Consider the following 13,779-nt stretch of genomic DNA (forward strand, 5'->3'; position numbering starts at 1 on the left):
GACCTTTGTACCTGCTTTACAGATGAGGAAACCGAGGCATAGAAATGTGACTTACATGGTCCCAATTTGTTAAGAGCCATGTTGTCTCATTTAGTAAATTCATTGGTGACTAGAAAGAATGGATTTTAATTTCCTAGGTCTTTCTTTGAATTTGTATTTTAAGGTAAAAACCCAGACTTAGCCCAAATTCAGCATATGCTGTATTCAAAGTAAAACAGACATTTATATCTAAAACAAACAAACAAAAACCTAGGGTTACAATTTTTTGGTCTAATTATACCAGCTACAGACATTAGATTATCATTCAAAAAGTTAAAACGTTATTTAACCCCCATCCCAAACATAATGCCCGTACCTTCCCTGAAAGTACCCACCATCTTGCTACGCCTCTTCCTAGAACTTTCTAGAACTTTGCCTATTCATGTATGCATACATGTATATGTGTATAGAAATAGAACATTGTAGTGTTCTTTCTTCATCTTAGACTTTAACGCTTGTTACTCTTCTTGCTAATAGTATACGTATTTAAGACAGCCTTGGCCTTCTCTAAATGTAGAACATATACCATTAGTACATAGCAGTGATTGGCACATAGAAACTACTCAAGAAATGTTAAAGAATGAGACAGAGGTTGCTGCTAAGGCTTAAGGTACTAACCAGGTAGACAACTGGAGCTTCCAAAGTCGAAGGCCACCGACCAGCGATGGTCGAAAAAGCGATTAGACGAAAAAGTCCTGAGTAGATGACTGAATTATCAGCCCCGTATTCTATGTTTTCCAGATAGGATCACAGAGAAACCATTTACTCAGAGGTTAATAGCAGCATCCCATTTAGCCATCTCGGAAAGGGCAAACACATCCTCCAACTTCTTTGCCTGGCAAACAGCCTGATACGTGAAATAGCACCTAACCCTGGAGTGAGGCCGAGTGCTGGCTTGTTTCTGATGGGATAAAAATGCAGCCACTCGCCTCTGGGTGGGCTGCCCTTCACAAGTCTGATTACAAGCCTTGGCAGCCTCAAGCGCGACGGCCTTGATGAAATAAATACTCTTTCCGGAAGATCGGGCTTATTCTAGAGGGACCGCAATTGTAGAGTCAATTCTTCTAGAAGGCCAAGGGCATCGTGGTGGGGGATAATGAGGCAAGGCTGTGCTACACGACAGAGGTGATGGCTTCTGAACTAGCATTTCCATCACTTCTGACACGTCCTCAGATCAAAGGTTCCATCTTCTCAGGGAAAAGACCGGATTGGGAATCAGGATCCCCTCCGAGTACAAGCCATGGGTAGAGCATTTAACTTGCTAATTAAATCTAGTTTCCCAGATCACCCTAGGTAATAATTAATAACCTAGAACTATGCGATAGGGTTGCAGCAAGAGAGTAGGTTAAACTATCCCTTCAAGCCTCTGGTACAAAGATACTGCCTGAACCTTATTGGGCTCAAAATAGAGGTTAAATAAATGCTTTTTCATTCCCTAAGCATTTCCTAAGTACCTACTGTATGCTAGGCATGTGACTGGGGACTCCTAGGGAAATGTGGTGAGGACTTTAGGGACTTACTGGGAAGTGAACTGGACATTTCAAATGGAGAAAGACAGAATCTGGATTAAAAAAGTGTAAAGGAAGAGTTAAAAAAAAAAAATACAGAATGCCCTTTTCTCCTCCTCGGGCTATTGACCAAATTTCAGCATCCTTACAAAGCCAAGGGAAGTAACACCAACTGAAATAAAATTTTCAGAAGAGTCTTTAAAATGTAATTTTAGGGGGCACCTGGGTGGCTCAGTCCATTAAGCATCCAACTTCGGCTCTGGTCATGATCTCTTGGTTCGTGAGTTCGAGCCCCGCGTTGGGCTTTGTGCTGACAGCTCAGAGCCTGGAGCCTGCTTCGGATTCTGTGTCTCCCTCTGTCCGCCCCTCTCCTGCTCAGGCTCTGTCTCTCTCCCCTGAAAATAAACATGAAAAAATAATACAGTTTTAGGCAGATTTCCATAAGAGGTGAACTGAGTTTAATTAAAAGTGTTTCTAAAATGCAACTATCAAACTCTCAGTGCTAGCTTCTACTCAATTGGATGTTTGTGATTTTCAAGCAAGCAACCGTTTTAAAACAAAAAGCAGGCCTCAAATTTTGGATGTCGATGTATTTTGTCCAAGCACATCGCTCATCTGAAAATTTTTTTTAAGTATTTATAGAGCAAATAGTTGTGATAATTTCTTAAACTTCCAGTTATACAAATGTTTGTGAATGTAACTATCAAAGTTGACAAAAGCTGACCAGAGAAACAAAAACCTTTACTTTTAAAGGTCTTAAACTGTATTCTATGTGAACGGCAAGTAGTTTTGTTTTTCATTCTTTTTTTTTTAATTTATTTTTTTAACTTTTATTCAGTTTTGAGAGACTGAGAGAGACAGAGCGCAAACAGGGGGAGGGTCAGAGAGAGAGGGAGGCACTTAATCCGAAGCAGGCTCCAGGCTCTGAGCTGTCAGCTCAGAGCCCGATGCGGGGCTCGGACACACAAATGATGAGATTATGACCTGAGCCGAAGTCGGATGTTTAACCGACTGAGCCATGCAGGCGCCCCTTGTGTTTTTCACATTCTTACTGCCCCTCCTTCTTACACAGGACACTCCTGAATGAAGGTAAAGATATGATATGCCAGAAAAATGAAACTAATTCATGACTAGTATTCAAGTCTAAAAATGTTTAATTGACTACATCGAGGTTAATCCTGCTATGAATCTAATTTGAAAAAAAAATTTAAGAGCTTTGCTAAGGCTCTTTAGCCTTACCTCAAACATTAATCTCTCTCCTACTCATTTTTAAAGTGCCAGGATAGCAACCAGATGCTAAAATCCATAAACAAAGAATAAATAGCTGAAAATGTGTCCCACTTAGAATGTTTCTACGGCATTCTTGTTAAATATAGACAAACAACTTTGAAAGACGTTTGGAATTCACAGGCATCTCTGGGTAGAAAGTGCCACCCTACCCCTGCTGGGATCTAAAGTGTCTTCTTGGCCCCCTTGCTGGAGGTGAAGTTCGATGGGTATGCAGCCTTGAGAGAGTCTGTAAAAAGCATGGATGTGACCTTCTTATACTTATTTTGGTGACTACCTTAAAACATTCAAATATAGACTTGGGTACTCATTTGTGACCTTTCTTCTGAGCTCTTTAAGAATAGACAGACGGCTGTTTTTAAGATCGTATTGATAAGGGTCTGCTTGGATCGTGATAAAGTAGGTCATGTTGCAATTGAAAACAAAAACGTCCCAGATCTCAGGCTACAAACAACAAAGCTTCGTAAGTCTGACGCTACATGTCCAGAAAAATGTATTGGCTCGGGGAATGTCCGCTGGCTTTAGGCATAGCTGGATCAAGATATTCTAAGGTGGTACTTAAGGATCTTCCCTATTGCTTCCCCCAGTTCTGCTCTTCTCTGTGGTCAGCCCCAGTCTCCAGCCGCCACCAGCTCCATCCATATAACTTCAAGTCCAGGGAGAGAGCGCTTTTTCTCTCCCACAAAAATCCCAGAAGTCACCTCACTGGAAAACTTGAGTTGTATACCCATCCCCAACACTGGGTTTGGGTTCCCCGAACCAAACACTGGGAAGAAGAAGAGAAAGGGGTACTGATTAGCCTGGAGCCCATGGAGGGATTAGCCCCATCCAAATTCTGTTGGGCTGACAACATCAAAGGACTAGTCCCCCCAAGAGAGTCTGGGGACTGTTCCCAGACAAAGGGATGTTAATACAAGCCCAAATAGCAGCTTCTATTGTATAGTCCGAGACTGAAAATGCTGTGACGCCCTGCCTGATTCAGGCCTTCCATATTCTAGAAGGTGATGGTATTCCTATGGGCTCCCTTAATGGTCATAAGGAACGGTTATTCAGTTTTAGTCATTCATCCAACAAGCAGATACTTAGTGACTCTGTACACCGAAAACTCTGCCCTTGGATGAGAATACAAATTTCAATAAAACACAGTGCCTGCCCTCAGAGAGCCCCTGAGGGCAAGGGCATTTGACACAAAATTACAAATTACTGTCCCGCATATTATGAGAGGTACTAGATGGAGAAAGTGCCACGTGACATTTGTTCTAAATTTTCCTGGTCATGGAACTTCTTGAGCTCATTACTGATTCTCACAAAGTACCCTTCAATCTAATTTTCAAAACAGCCCAAATCTAGTATTTTTCATGAGAGCAGAGTTAGGTAGACAGCCAGGTTTTAGAACCTAAAGGTCAAAGCCCAGAATGTGACCTCCTTGTCATTACGCTGTCAATCCAGGACTTAAAACGAGACCCATAAGTGGCATTTTAAGACTGTGACGGTAACCTTGAAAGCAGTTTTTGCTTTGTTTTTCCAAGCAAATAGTCAAGGCCTCGGGGAGACAACTGTTGCACATTCTTTGAGACTGAACGGCCAACAGTTTGCAGTCACATCTGCTATTCAAGATGCTGCAGAACTTTCCAGTAAAAGACTGCCTTGTGCTGAAGCAGGTAGTGACAGGGGGGTACATGTGTGGAATGAATAAGAGGGTAGGGGTGGTGTCAGCAGGAGTAAAGCCTCAATGAGCTTTACTAGCAAGAGTGATTCATGCCTCCTACATTTGTAACATCAGAGAGGAAGAATTGGTTCATGAGCAAAATTTGGAAGTGTTCCTAAAATGAACTCCAGTCTGGTGATATTTCTTTTGCTACTTGACTAGAAACTCATGTTGGGTAGAAAGTGGACATTTAAGATTTAAAGAAGTTTTTAGAACCTAGAGTCCAGTCTTTATTTACTTCCACTCAAGAAACATTTATTGAGCACCTACAACGTGCCCATGTCATATTAGGCAATGTTTGTGCATAAATCGGTGTTGCTCAATACTTGGCCTGGACTCACTGTCTAGTGGAGATAAGGGCATAAACAAATAGTTACAGCGTTATGTCATTTACGCCGGAACAGGCTTTTACAAGGTGCTGGTGGACAGAGTTGGGGGTGGAGAGGGGGTAGAGACGAAGTCTATTTAAGTGGATGCTTCAAAGATGCGTGGTAGTTCACTACACTGATGAGCTCAAGGAGGGTCCATGGGACAGAGAGGCACAGTATAAAGCATGCCCTGTGTTGGGAACTTCAGGAAGCTCACATGGGCAGAGGGAAGCCATTGAAGGCTTTTGAACAAGGGAACGACATGATCAAAGGGGTGCCTCAGAAATCCCTCTGGTGATGTTAGGGAGGATTAGACCAGCGGAAAGGGAGAGTTTGGAATCAAAACGGCAGCCAGGGAGGCTCCTGCAGGGTTCAGACCAGATGGTGAGGGCAGACTGAACTAAGGCAGGGTGATGAGGTTGGAGCGAAGGGAACGTGGTGGCTGGTTGCTGGTAAGATAGAAATGACAGGAGCTAGTGATAGGAAGAGGTAAGGAGATGTTAATGTCCAATATGAGTCCCAAGCTGGGCTGGTTTTAAGGAGGATGTGTACAGTCTCTGAAGGGTCCCGGGCTAGGTTTACTGCTCTGTCACCATCTTGAAATCATTAATTTTTGAACAAAGCGTCCCCGTGCTCCTTTTCCTTTTTCACTGGGCCCTGCAAATCATATAGCGAGTCTTGTTCCCAGGCTCGTCTTGAGCTCAGAGGTGGATCATGGGGCCAATAACAGAAATTGGAAACAGAAGAACACATTTTGTTCCAGGAGGGATGGATGGGGAGGTGACTTAGGTTTTGCAGCACACGTACTTATGGGCCATCAAAGCAGAGATATTCAGTAGGCTGTTAGAAACTGGATGTAAATTCCAAACAAGGTAGAAGCTAGAGTTACAGATGTAGGGAGGACCAAGGTGAAGGTGGTGGAGAGGCTGGTCACAGATGAGAATGGTTATAGAAGGAAGAGAAGCTGGAGACAAAACCTGTGGGAGCACCCTATGTTTAAGGGAAAGAGAGAGGAAAGAGAAATGGGAGAGAACGAGTCAGTCCTATGGGGAAATTTTGGAATGGTGTCCTGGAAGTCAAGGAAGAAAAGTCTCAAGAAGGCCGTGGTCGGGGTGCCTGGGTGGCTCAGTTGGTTAAGCGTCCGACTTCGGCTCAGGTCATGATCTCGCGGTTTGTGAGTTCGAGCCCTGCGTCAGGCTCTGTGCTGACAGCTCAGATTCTGTGTCTCCCGGTCTCTCGGCCCCTCCCCTGCTCATGCTCTGTCTCTGTCTCTCAATAATAAACAAATGTTAAAAAATAAAAATAAAAAATAAAAGAAGCGCGTGGTCATGGGAGATAGACCACAGAGAGTTCCACTAGGGAAAACGGCCATTGCACTTGGCAGTTGGAGGGCCAGCAGTCATCACTGAGACCAGTGGCGGAGATGGGAGTTCTGTTATAATGGGATGAAGGAGAAACCGATTGGAAACACAAGTGCGAACTATCCTTTCAAGCACCTGGGCTAAGAAGTCAAACGGAATAAAGGAGTAGAGAGTATATAGCATAAAGAAGGGTTTTGGTTTTCTTCCCTTAAGATGGGGAAATGGAGCAGGTTTGCATGTGAGAGCATTGTGCTTAGCCGGTCAGAGGAAGACACATGCTTCCAGGACAAAAGTACGTTCCAGGACAGGGAATGGAGACAAATTCAGCAATGGAGTGGTCAGATGGTGAAGGTGTGTTATATACACTAGCCCCTGCACACACATGTTAAAAAAACAAAAAAGAAAAAAAAAAAACAACCCCCAAACAAACCACTCAACAAATCTCTTAACTGTCTCAGTAATGTTTACTCCTGAGAATGAGGTGAGAGCCTCAGGGCTGTAGGTAACTCTTTGCAATCTATGAGAAGACACTGACCAGGGAAAATGATCACCACTGAGTAGCAGGGAGGTCTTGTGAAAGAGGCAGAAGTGAATGATGCTTGCAGTACGTACGGATAAAAAACTAATAAGCAACTTTGACCCAGGGTATTAAGAGCTCAACAAGGGGAAAAGCATTTGCCTCTGAATGTTTTTTAATTAAGCTCTGAAGACCCTCCGTTGCAAAATTAAACCCTCACAACAGCACCCGCTTTCTCTTGTGTTTTCAGGGCTGCCCAGCCAGCACCAAGGACCCTGGACGTTAGCTGGAGGCAAAAAAATCTCCAGAGGCTGCAACAGGGCAAGTGCTGATTTAGTGAATAATTAATGCATCACCAAGACCTGAGGCTCCTGCCTTCCTCAGCAGAAAGGAGGTTTATAAACCCATAAAGCAGCTTTACTTTGTGGTCTAATGATTAAACTTTCCCTGGGTCCTGTTTCATTGCAGCTAAGTTAAAAGCTGACCAACTAAACCCTTCTCCCTGGGGTAATTAAAAGCAAGCAAAATCTCCTGCGGGGACTACCAACTAACTGTACTCCCCTTATTCAGGGCACTTTTGCGCAAACCCCAGCTTTGACTCCATCCATCCACTGCTAAGGCAGCAGAATTGGGCCAGTTCACTGGAAGGGCGGCAGTCCCGCCGCCTGCCTCTCTTCCCGCCCCCCTCCCCAGCCCCCAGGACGTGGGCGAGCTCTGTTTACCCCTTATTCAACCAGACAGGTCGCACACAAGGCCATTAGAAGCCCTCTCTCCCCATAGAGTTCCTCTCTGGAATTGCCCAGGTGGCGCTTTGTGGAGACCCTGAAGGGGGTCTCATTCGTGGTTGAATCAACCCTGTCACGGTGAGATGGGAAACACGCTTCACCAGCAATAGTGTCGATGGAGAAACGACCTTAATTAGAGCCATCGTCTGGATTTAGGTAAGTAGATTTTTTTAAAACAGAATTAAACGGGCAATTCGATGCCGTGGCCACCTGGGTGGCAGGTCCAGAATAAATGTGCGCGCAAAGGAAGCCTAGGGAATAGCAGTTTCGTCGCCTCGCGTGGTGGCATTAGAGACGTCGCGTCCAGCCCAAGCTTCGCGATCCCGGATTCCCTTCTTTGTAAGGCAACAAACCTGACAGGTCGACCCTCTTTCTAAAGGGTTAACCCGCCTTTCCCGGGCGCTCGGGGCGGGAGTTTGTGGCCCCGGGTACCCTTTCGTGACTCACCCCTTGCAAATGTAAACGCCCGAGTGAGCGGTAGGTCCCGCCGGGGAGGGGGTGGGGGTGTCTCTCGCCGCGATCCCGACACCTACCTCCGCCACCAGCCCAGACGCCTCCCGCCCCCCCGCGCTCCGGCAGGCGATGCGCACCCCGGGGTGGCCCCGCCGGAGACCGGGAGAGCCTGACGCCCGCGGCCACCGCAGGCGCGGCCTTAAAACAAAAGAGGCGCCCCGGGAGGGTGGGACCCGGACCTCACCCCCTCCCCCCGGCGGTGGCCGCCCGCCCCCTCAGCCCCTACTCTGCGTGTGCGCATGAGCGGAGGCGCCTCCCCCGGTTCCTCCCAAGGCTAAACTTTCTAATTCCCTTCTTTGGGCTCGGGGCTGCGGGGAGAGCGCTCGCACCGCCCGGGCAGGAGGACATAGTGGCTGAGCGCTTTTTCCCCTCCGACCCCCCGCTTCCGTGGGAGCGGCAGGAAATGGAAGGGCCCCTCTCCTCTCTCTGAACAGTTGCTCTCTCTTTTTGTGTTTCTTTCCTCCACCTCTCCAGAAGGGAAGACGGGGAAAGCGGGCAGGCGGCTCGGCGGGTGCGTTCTCCCCTCCTTCGCCGTGTCCCCTCGGCTGTGCAGGGACCGGCCATGGGGCTGCTCCAGGTGTTCGCTTTCAGTTTCTTAGGTAATTGCGCCGCGGCGGTGGGGAGAGGAGTGGGCTTGGGAAGAAACCCCACAAGCCGTTGGACCCGGCTTCGCGGGAGCCTGGGGGCGGGGGGCGGGAGAGGGGCTGGGGTGGGAATCGCGCCCCGGGATTAAACGCCAGCGCCCTCCGTGGCGGCTGAGGACTGCGCGCGAGGATTGCCGCGGACCCGCATCCCCGAGGCTGGGTGCCCAGAACTGGGGATCCGCGGCCCCTGCTCGGGCTTTGCACCTTTGGCGTGTTCACCGTGGGTCTCTCCACTGCGGGGGGCGGGGGACAGGCTGCCTGGGATGGGCTGGGGGGCTCGCCGCGGGGGACTCCCCTGGAGCCCTTTTCCCAGCCAAGTGACCAAGCTGAGCACAGGCTTAGTCCTGGGAACTGACTGGGGCCATGTGGCTTCAATTAACCATCGCTGTTTGCCCCCGGATGGCGCCAGAAACAGCTGGGCCGGGTGCTTCCCTGGAATGACGAAGCGTTGAAGCCACTCCAAAGCCACAGGGACTGTTCACTCACCCCTTGCTCGGGAAGCGGCGTCCCCTGCAAGTCCCACCACCTCGCCCCCAACCGAGCGCCCGGGACCCCCAAGCGTGCACGCACACACATCCGTGACCCCACACTCACGGTTTCACACTGAGGGTGCACAGGCTGCCGCACGCACGAGGTGTATACACTCACCCACCTACTCGCATGCACATAGGCGGTTCGCCTGTCGCCTCCCCGCACACAGGTCCAGGCACAGGCACGTCAAGGTGGCTGGTCTGCACATCTACCTTTTGTGACCAGAGCTGCTTGCCCAGGACGGATGAGGGTCTCCCGGGAATGATATGGGCTGCTGGACAAATTTGACATCGTGTCTCTTTCCAAACCCTCTCCACGTCCTGGCTTCTCCTGCGCTCATCTTTCCATTGTGCCTCTATTCTGTGCATTCTGCTTTCTTCTGAACCTACTCTCTTCCCGCCCCTGCTTGTTCGTTTCGCTTGGGCTCGCTCCCGGCTTGTGCCCTCCTCCCCACCTCCCCTGTCGCCTGCCCTTTCCACAGCCCTGTGCGGAGCCCAAGTGCGCGCTCAAGAACCCGAATTCAGCTACGGCTGCGCGGAGGGCAGCTGCTACCCTGCCACTGGCGACCTTCTCATCGGCCGAGCACAAAAGCTCTCGGTGACCTCGACGTGTGGGCTGCACAAGCCTGAGCCCTACTGTATTGTCAGCCACCTCCAGGTGAGGGCAGAGATCCCAGCCCTAGGCTTTGCGCGCGCGCGCGCGCCTCCTCCAGTCCAGACCAGAGGGGCTGGGCGCTGGGGACTCCACATCCTGCCAGCTATCCAGATAGGAAGCGCGGCCAGTCGGGGAGTCCGGGATTAGATGGGTTGCTCGCCCTTTTTTTGCTCCATCTCCGTTTGCACAGTTGCATCCGCCATACATTTCCTGCCGCCTCCACCGCCCGCATAGTCCCTATATGGAAAGTCAGGACCGCCCGGACCTGGCCCCTGCCCGGGATCCTGACCCCAGGCCTCCAGAAGTCTCCACTGTTGTTGTTTTGTGATCTGTCCTCCTTGAAAATGTGCATAAGAGATAGTCCATCATCTCTTTCTTAGACTGAGTAGTGATCTTGGGTTTTTCCTAAGTCTTGTGCTTGCGGGAGGGGTATTGTAGCACTGACAGATGTCTTGTGAGGTCACTCTAGCCACTGAACCTAATATTTTCTGGTGTGGTGCTGTTCCCATCTATCCTCCAGTAGATACTTTTTCAAATGCCCTGGTTGCCATGGCACCCTGGTAGAGGAGGACCAAAATGAAATTTCAGGGTGTCCTTTCTAAAAGTAGGCCTAGATCTTAGATTTCTAAAGTCCTATTTTTAAAAAGTCCAAACTAATTTTAAAAGAAGACAAAGCATAAGCTACCTAGAATCAGAAGCCTTTTCCTTGATTTTTTTTTTTTTTTTTTTAAGTATGTGGATATTTCTGGCCTCGAAAGCAAGCCAAAGGCGGCCTAGTCTCACATGCAGGGCAAGGGCCAGAGGCAATTGCTATAATTTTGGCCCATCCGCCTACCTGTACACCTGCCCTTTGGGAAAAGGATGATGTCCTATGGTTTGCACCACAGATGCCTTAAAATGGAGTCACTTTTCCAAAGCAGAAAGGGAGCCCATTCTGTAGACCTGATAAATTAAACCAGAGGAATGTGGTCAAGTGGATTCCGCTCATTTGCTTCCAGGTTTATACAGAGATGTCTAGACTGTTTCCTCCTGATTAGAAGGGTGGCTATAATTAACCTTTTTTTTTTTTTTTAAGTTCTGGTAATTGTTCTCCAGTATTAGTTTTCTTGACTACAAGTTAATGAAGGCCGTTGATGTTACCTTTTCTAATATTAGCATGTAAATTTTACCTAAAATATTATGTTAACATTCACCTCAGAGGCGAGGACATCCTGTAAATGAGTCACCAGATTCTGAGACCGGCTTTGACCAGAATGAGAATTGAACTGTTTGTCTTACAGACCAGCCAGAGCTAAACTCTCTGGTTTACGTGATTAGCCGTGAAAGCGTGGAGTGCTCTCTGTAGATACCAGAGCTGAGAGAAAGGGCCTGGGTGTGCACTTTTCTCAAGCATTTAATGGGTCTGAAAACTGAGGCAGGAATCTTAAGTATTTTGTCCAGTATTTGGTCCCATTGCATTCCTGACTTCTGTTCTCTCTCTTTGTCTTAGTACATCTTACTAGTCCCTAAATCCTTTGGGGAGGAAGGTGATAACTAATAGCTAAATAAATACAAACTTAAGAGTCTAGTCCGTGGGTATTGTCCTCCTCACAATATCACCCCTGCTTAAATGTTGTTTGTGAGGTGTATGTGGACCTCTGTGGGTGCCCGTCTTAGTGCATGTTGGCCTTGTGTGAGTTGGTCTGTTTATAGTGGGTTCACCCCGGCAGGTACCCACTTCCCCAATATCCTGAGTAGTTTGTAGATGTCCCCTACAAGCTGCCACCCTTGATTCACTGCTGGGGCAGCACAGAGGCTCAGGAAACTGGTTCTGTATTTCCCAAAGCTTCTTAAATACATTCGCCTAACACTTGGCCTCTGCATTATGTTGGTTTTAGAAAATCAGGCTGCGTGAGTTGTTTTTTTTTTTCCTTTCATTTTTCAGTTTGCTTTAAAGCATGTCAGCAAAAATTTTCTAATACCTCTTCCACATCTCGCTTTAAGTGTAAGCTTCTCTAGCTATTATTCATTGAGATGAAGGCTTAGGCCTAGAAATTTCATTTTGATTCAAGTACTAGCTTGTGGAAACAATGCCTTCTTTTACTTTTGACCTTGAATTTACAAGAGTGGAGGAAGTTTTCAGGAGTAATTCATACTCCATGAGTTAAAAAGTGGAAGGCATATTATATGGCATGTAAGTAATTTGGACACATTCATTGTTCTTGAAGCAAGCAGGTTTGATTTTTGTATTGTGGGCTTGATTTTTGGTGTGTGTGTGTGTGTGTGTGTGTGTGTGTGTGTGTGATTGCTTCCTACACTCATGAAACTAACTTTGCTTTCAGGAGGACAAAAAATGCTTCATATGCAATTCACAAGATCCTTATCATGAGACCCTCAATCCTGACAGTCATCTCATTGAAAATGTGGTCACTACATTTGCTCCAAACCGCCTTAAGATTTGGTGGCAGTCCGAAAATGGTATGTGGTTGGTGTGGGAACAAGTTCTATAGAGTGAGATTGGTCACCTGGAAGGGGCTCGCAGGCTCCTGGGTATTTGTAATCTCGATTGATTTCTCTGCCCTGTAATTATGGTCTTTGGCAGATTTACTGCCTGAAGCACTAACTTCTCATGGTAAAATCTGATCCTCCTTCCTGAAGCATGCACTTTCTATAAGAAAGCAGTCTTTCATGCTGGACCAAAGGGATATTTCCTGGTCCTTCCCCTGAGGGGAGCCTTTACAGGGGCAGGGTGTATCGGGAGGATGGGGCCAGGGTAGGGGGAGACCCTGCGCTGTTTCAGGCCCTTAATCTTCCCCAAAATAGAGCATCTTTCTTTGGGATCGACCCCAAAAGAAAGGGCAGAATCAGCCCCCACTTCTACCAACACCTTCCTTCCATCTCGAGAAAATTCAGTAATAGTACTGTGAAGCAGCACTAAATCTAAATTTTCAATGACTCTGTCAACATGGATATGACCCCAACTCAATTCCTTTAGTGAGTATAGGAATTCAGCCCTTTTTCCTTCCTTTGCCTTTTGGGTTTGGGTTTAGTAAATTCATTAAACCTGATGTTACTTCACTGGGAAACTAAGCCCAAATTAGTTTTGCATTTGTTTCAAACTTGAAGACTGAACTTTAGGAAATAAAGGTAGAGTTCTTGTGTCTCTTAATTAACAGTGGATCATTAGATCTTTCAAAAGAGTATGAGAATTTTGGCTGTCAAAGAAGTGAACCTAGGGATGGTCATAGAAAGCATCGACTGTGCAAGATCTTTTTATTATATGCCCTATACCTGGGACATTTTCAGATGTTTGCCGTCATTTAACATTCTGTAAAGAGGAACTCCCTTAATAGACTTCTTTGTCATTAATTATGAAGTTATACATGCTTTCTAGAAAACTGTTGGTTTCTAGGGAGGATTGATTATTGGTCAGCCATGGGACTGCATCGGTTACCAGACTGAGACAGGCTGGTCCTTAGAAAGCATGTAGATTAGAGCCTTATCAATTCTTTTAGGAGGTTATCTTGGTTCAGTGTGAAGGAGAAGGTTCTATAAATCTGTACCTAAGTCACAGAGGACTTCTGAAATAGCATAGAGCTTATTCCAAACAGGGAGCGGGAGCATGTCCTGACTGCCCACATTCTTCCAGTGAAATGAAAAGACAATTAAAAGGATGCCTCTAAAAAAATTAAAAGTAAAAGTAAAAAAAAGGATGCCTCAACATTGGTATCAAGTTGATAGACAGTAAAGTTGTTCATCATGTGCTGTCATTCTAGAGAACGGTTTTTCTTGGTTATGTCAGGACTTCATCAATTTCTGCAACTTTGAATTTGTTGGACGAGAGAGTCCCAAATGTCAGAAGGAAGGGATCTTCAAGTAGAGGGG

General features: G+C 47.0%; 1 protein-coding gene and 1 long non-coding RNA gene across 3 annotated transcripts in view; one reads left to right on the forward strand and one right to left on the reverse strand.

Annotated features, from left to right (window-relative positions):
* Positions 1-8,252, reverse strand: part of LOC144615650 (uncharacterized) — a 46,036-nt gene extending 37,784 nt beyond the window's left edge. For both annotated transcript variants that reach the window (XR_014137290.1, XR_014137289.1), the window contains exon 1: positions 8,107-8,252. This is a non-coding gene — a long non-coding RNA (uncharacterized LOC144615650). The remainder of the gene's footprint in view (positions 1-8,106) is intronic.
* Positions 8,253-8,489: 237 nt separating this feature from the next.
* The window catches only part of LAMB1 (laminin subunit beta 1), a 74,064-nt gene continuing 68,774 nt past the window's right edge, over positions 8,490-13,779 (forward strand). Inside the window, exons 1-3 of the mRNA XM_078442557.2 lie at positions 8,490-8,685; positions 9,743-9,918; positions 12,237-12,372. Coding sequence (XP_078298683.1) covers positions 8,649-8,685; positions 9,743-9,918; positions 12,237-12,372 — 349 coding nt within the window. The 5' untranslated portion in view covers positions 8,490-8,648. The remainder of the gene's footprint in view (positions 8,686-9,742; positions 9,919-12,236; positions 12,373-13,779) is intronic.

This window comes from Panthera onca, chromosome A2 (assembly GCF_046562875.1).
Source record: "Panthera onca isolate mPanOnc1 chromosome A2, mPanOnc1 haplotype 2, whole genome shotgun sequence".
NCBI lineage: Eukaryota > Metazoa > Chordata > Mammalia > Carnivora > Felidae > Panthera > Panthera onca.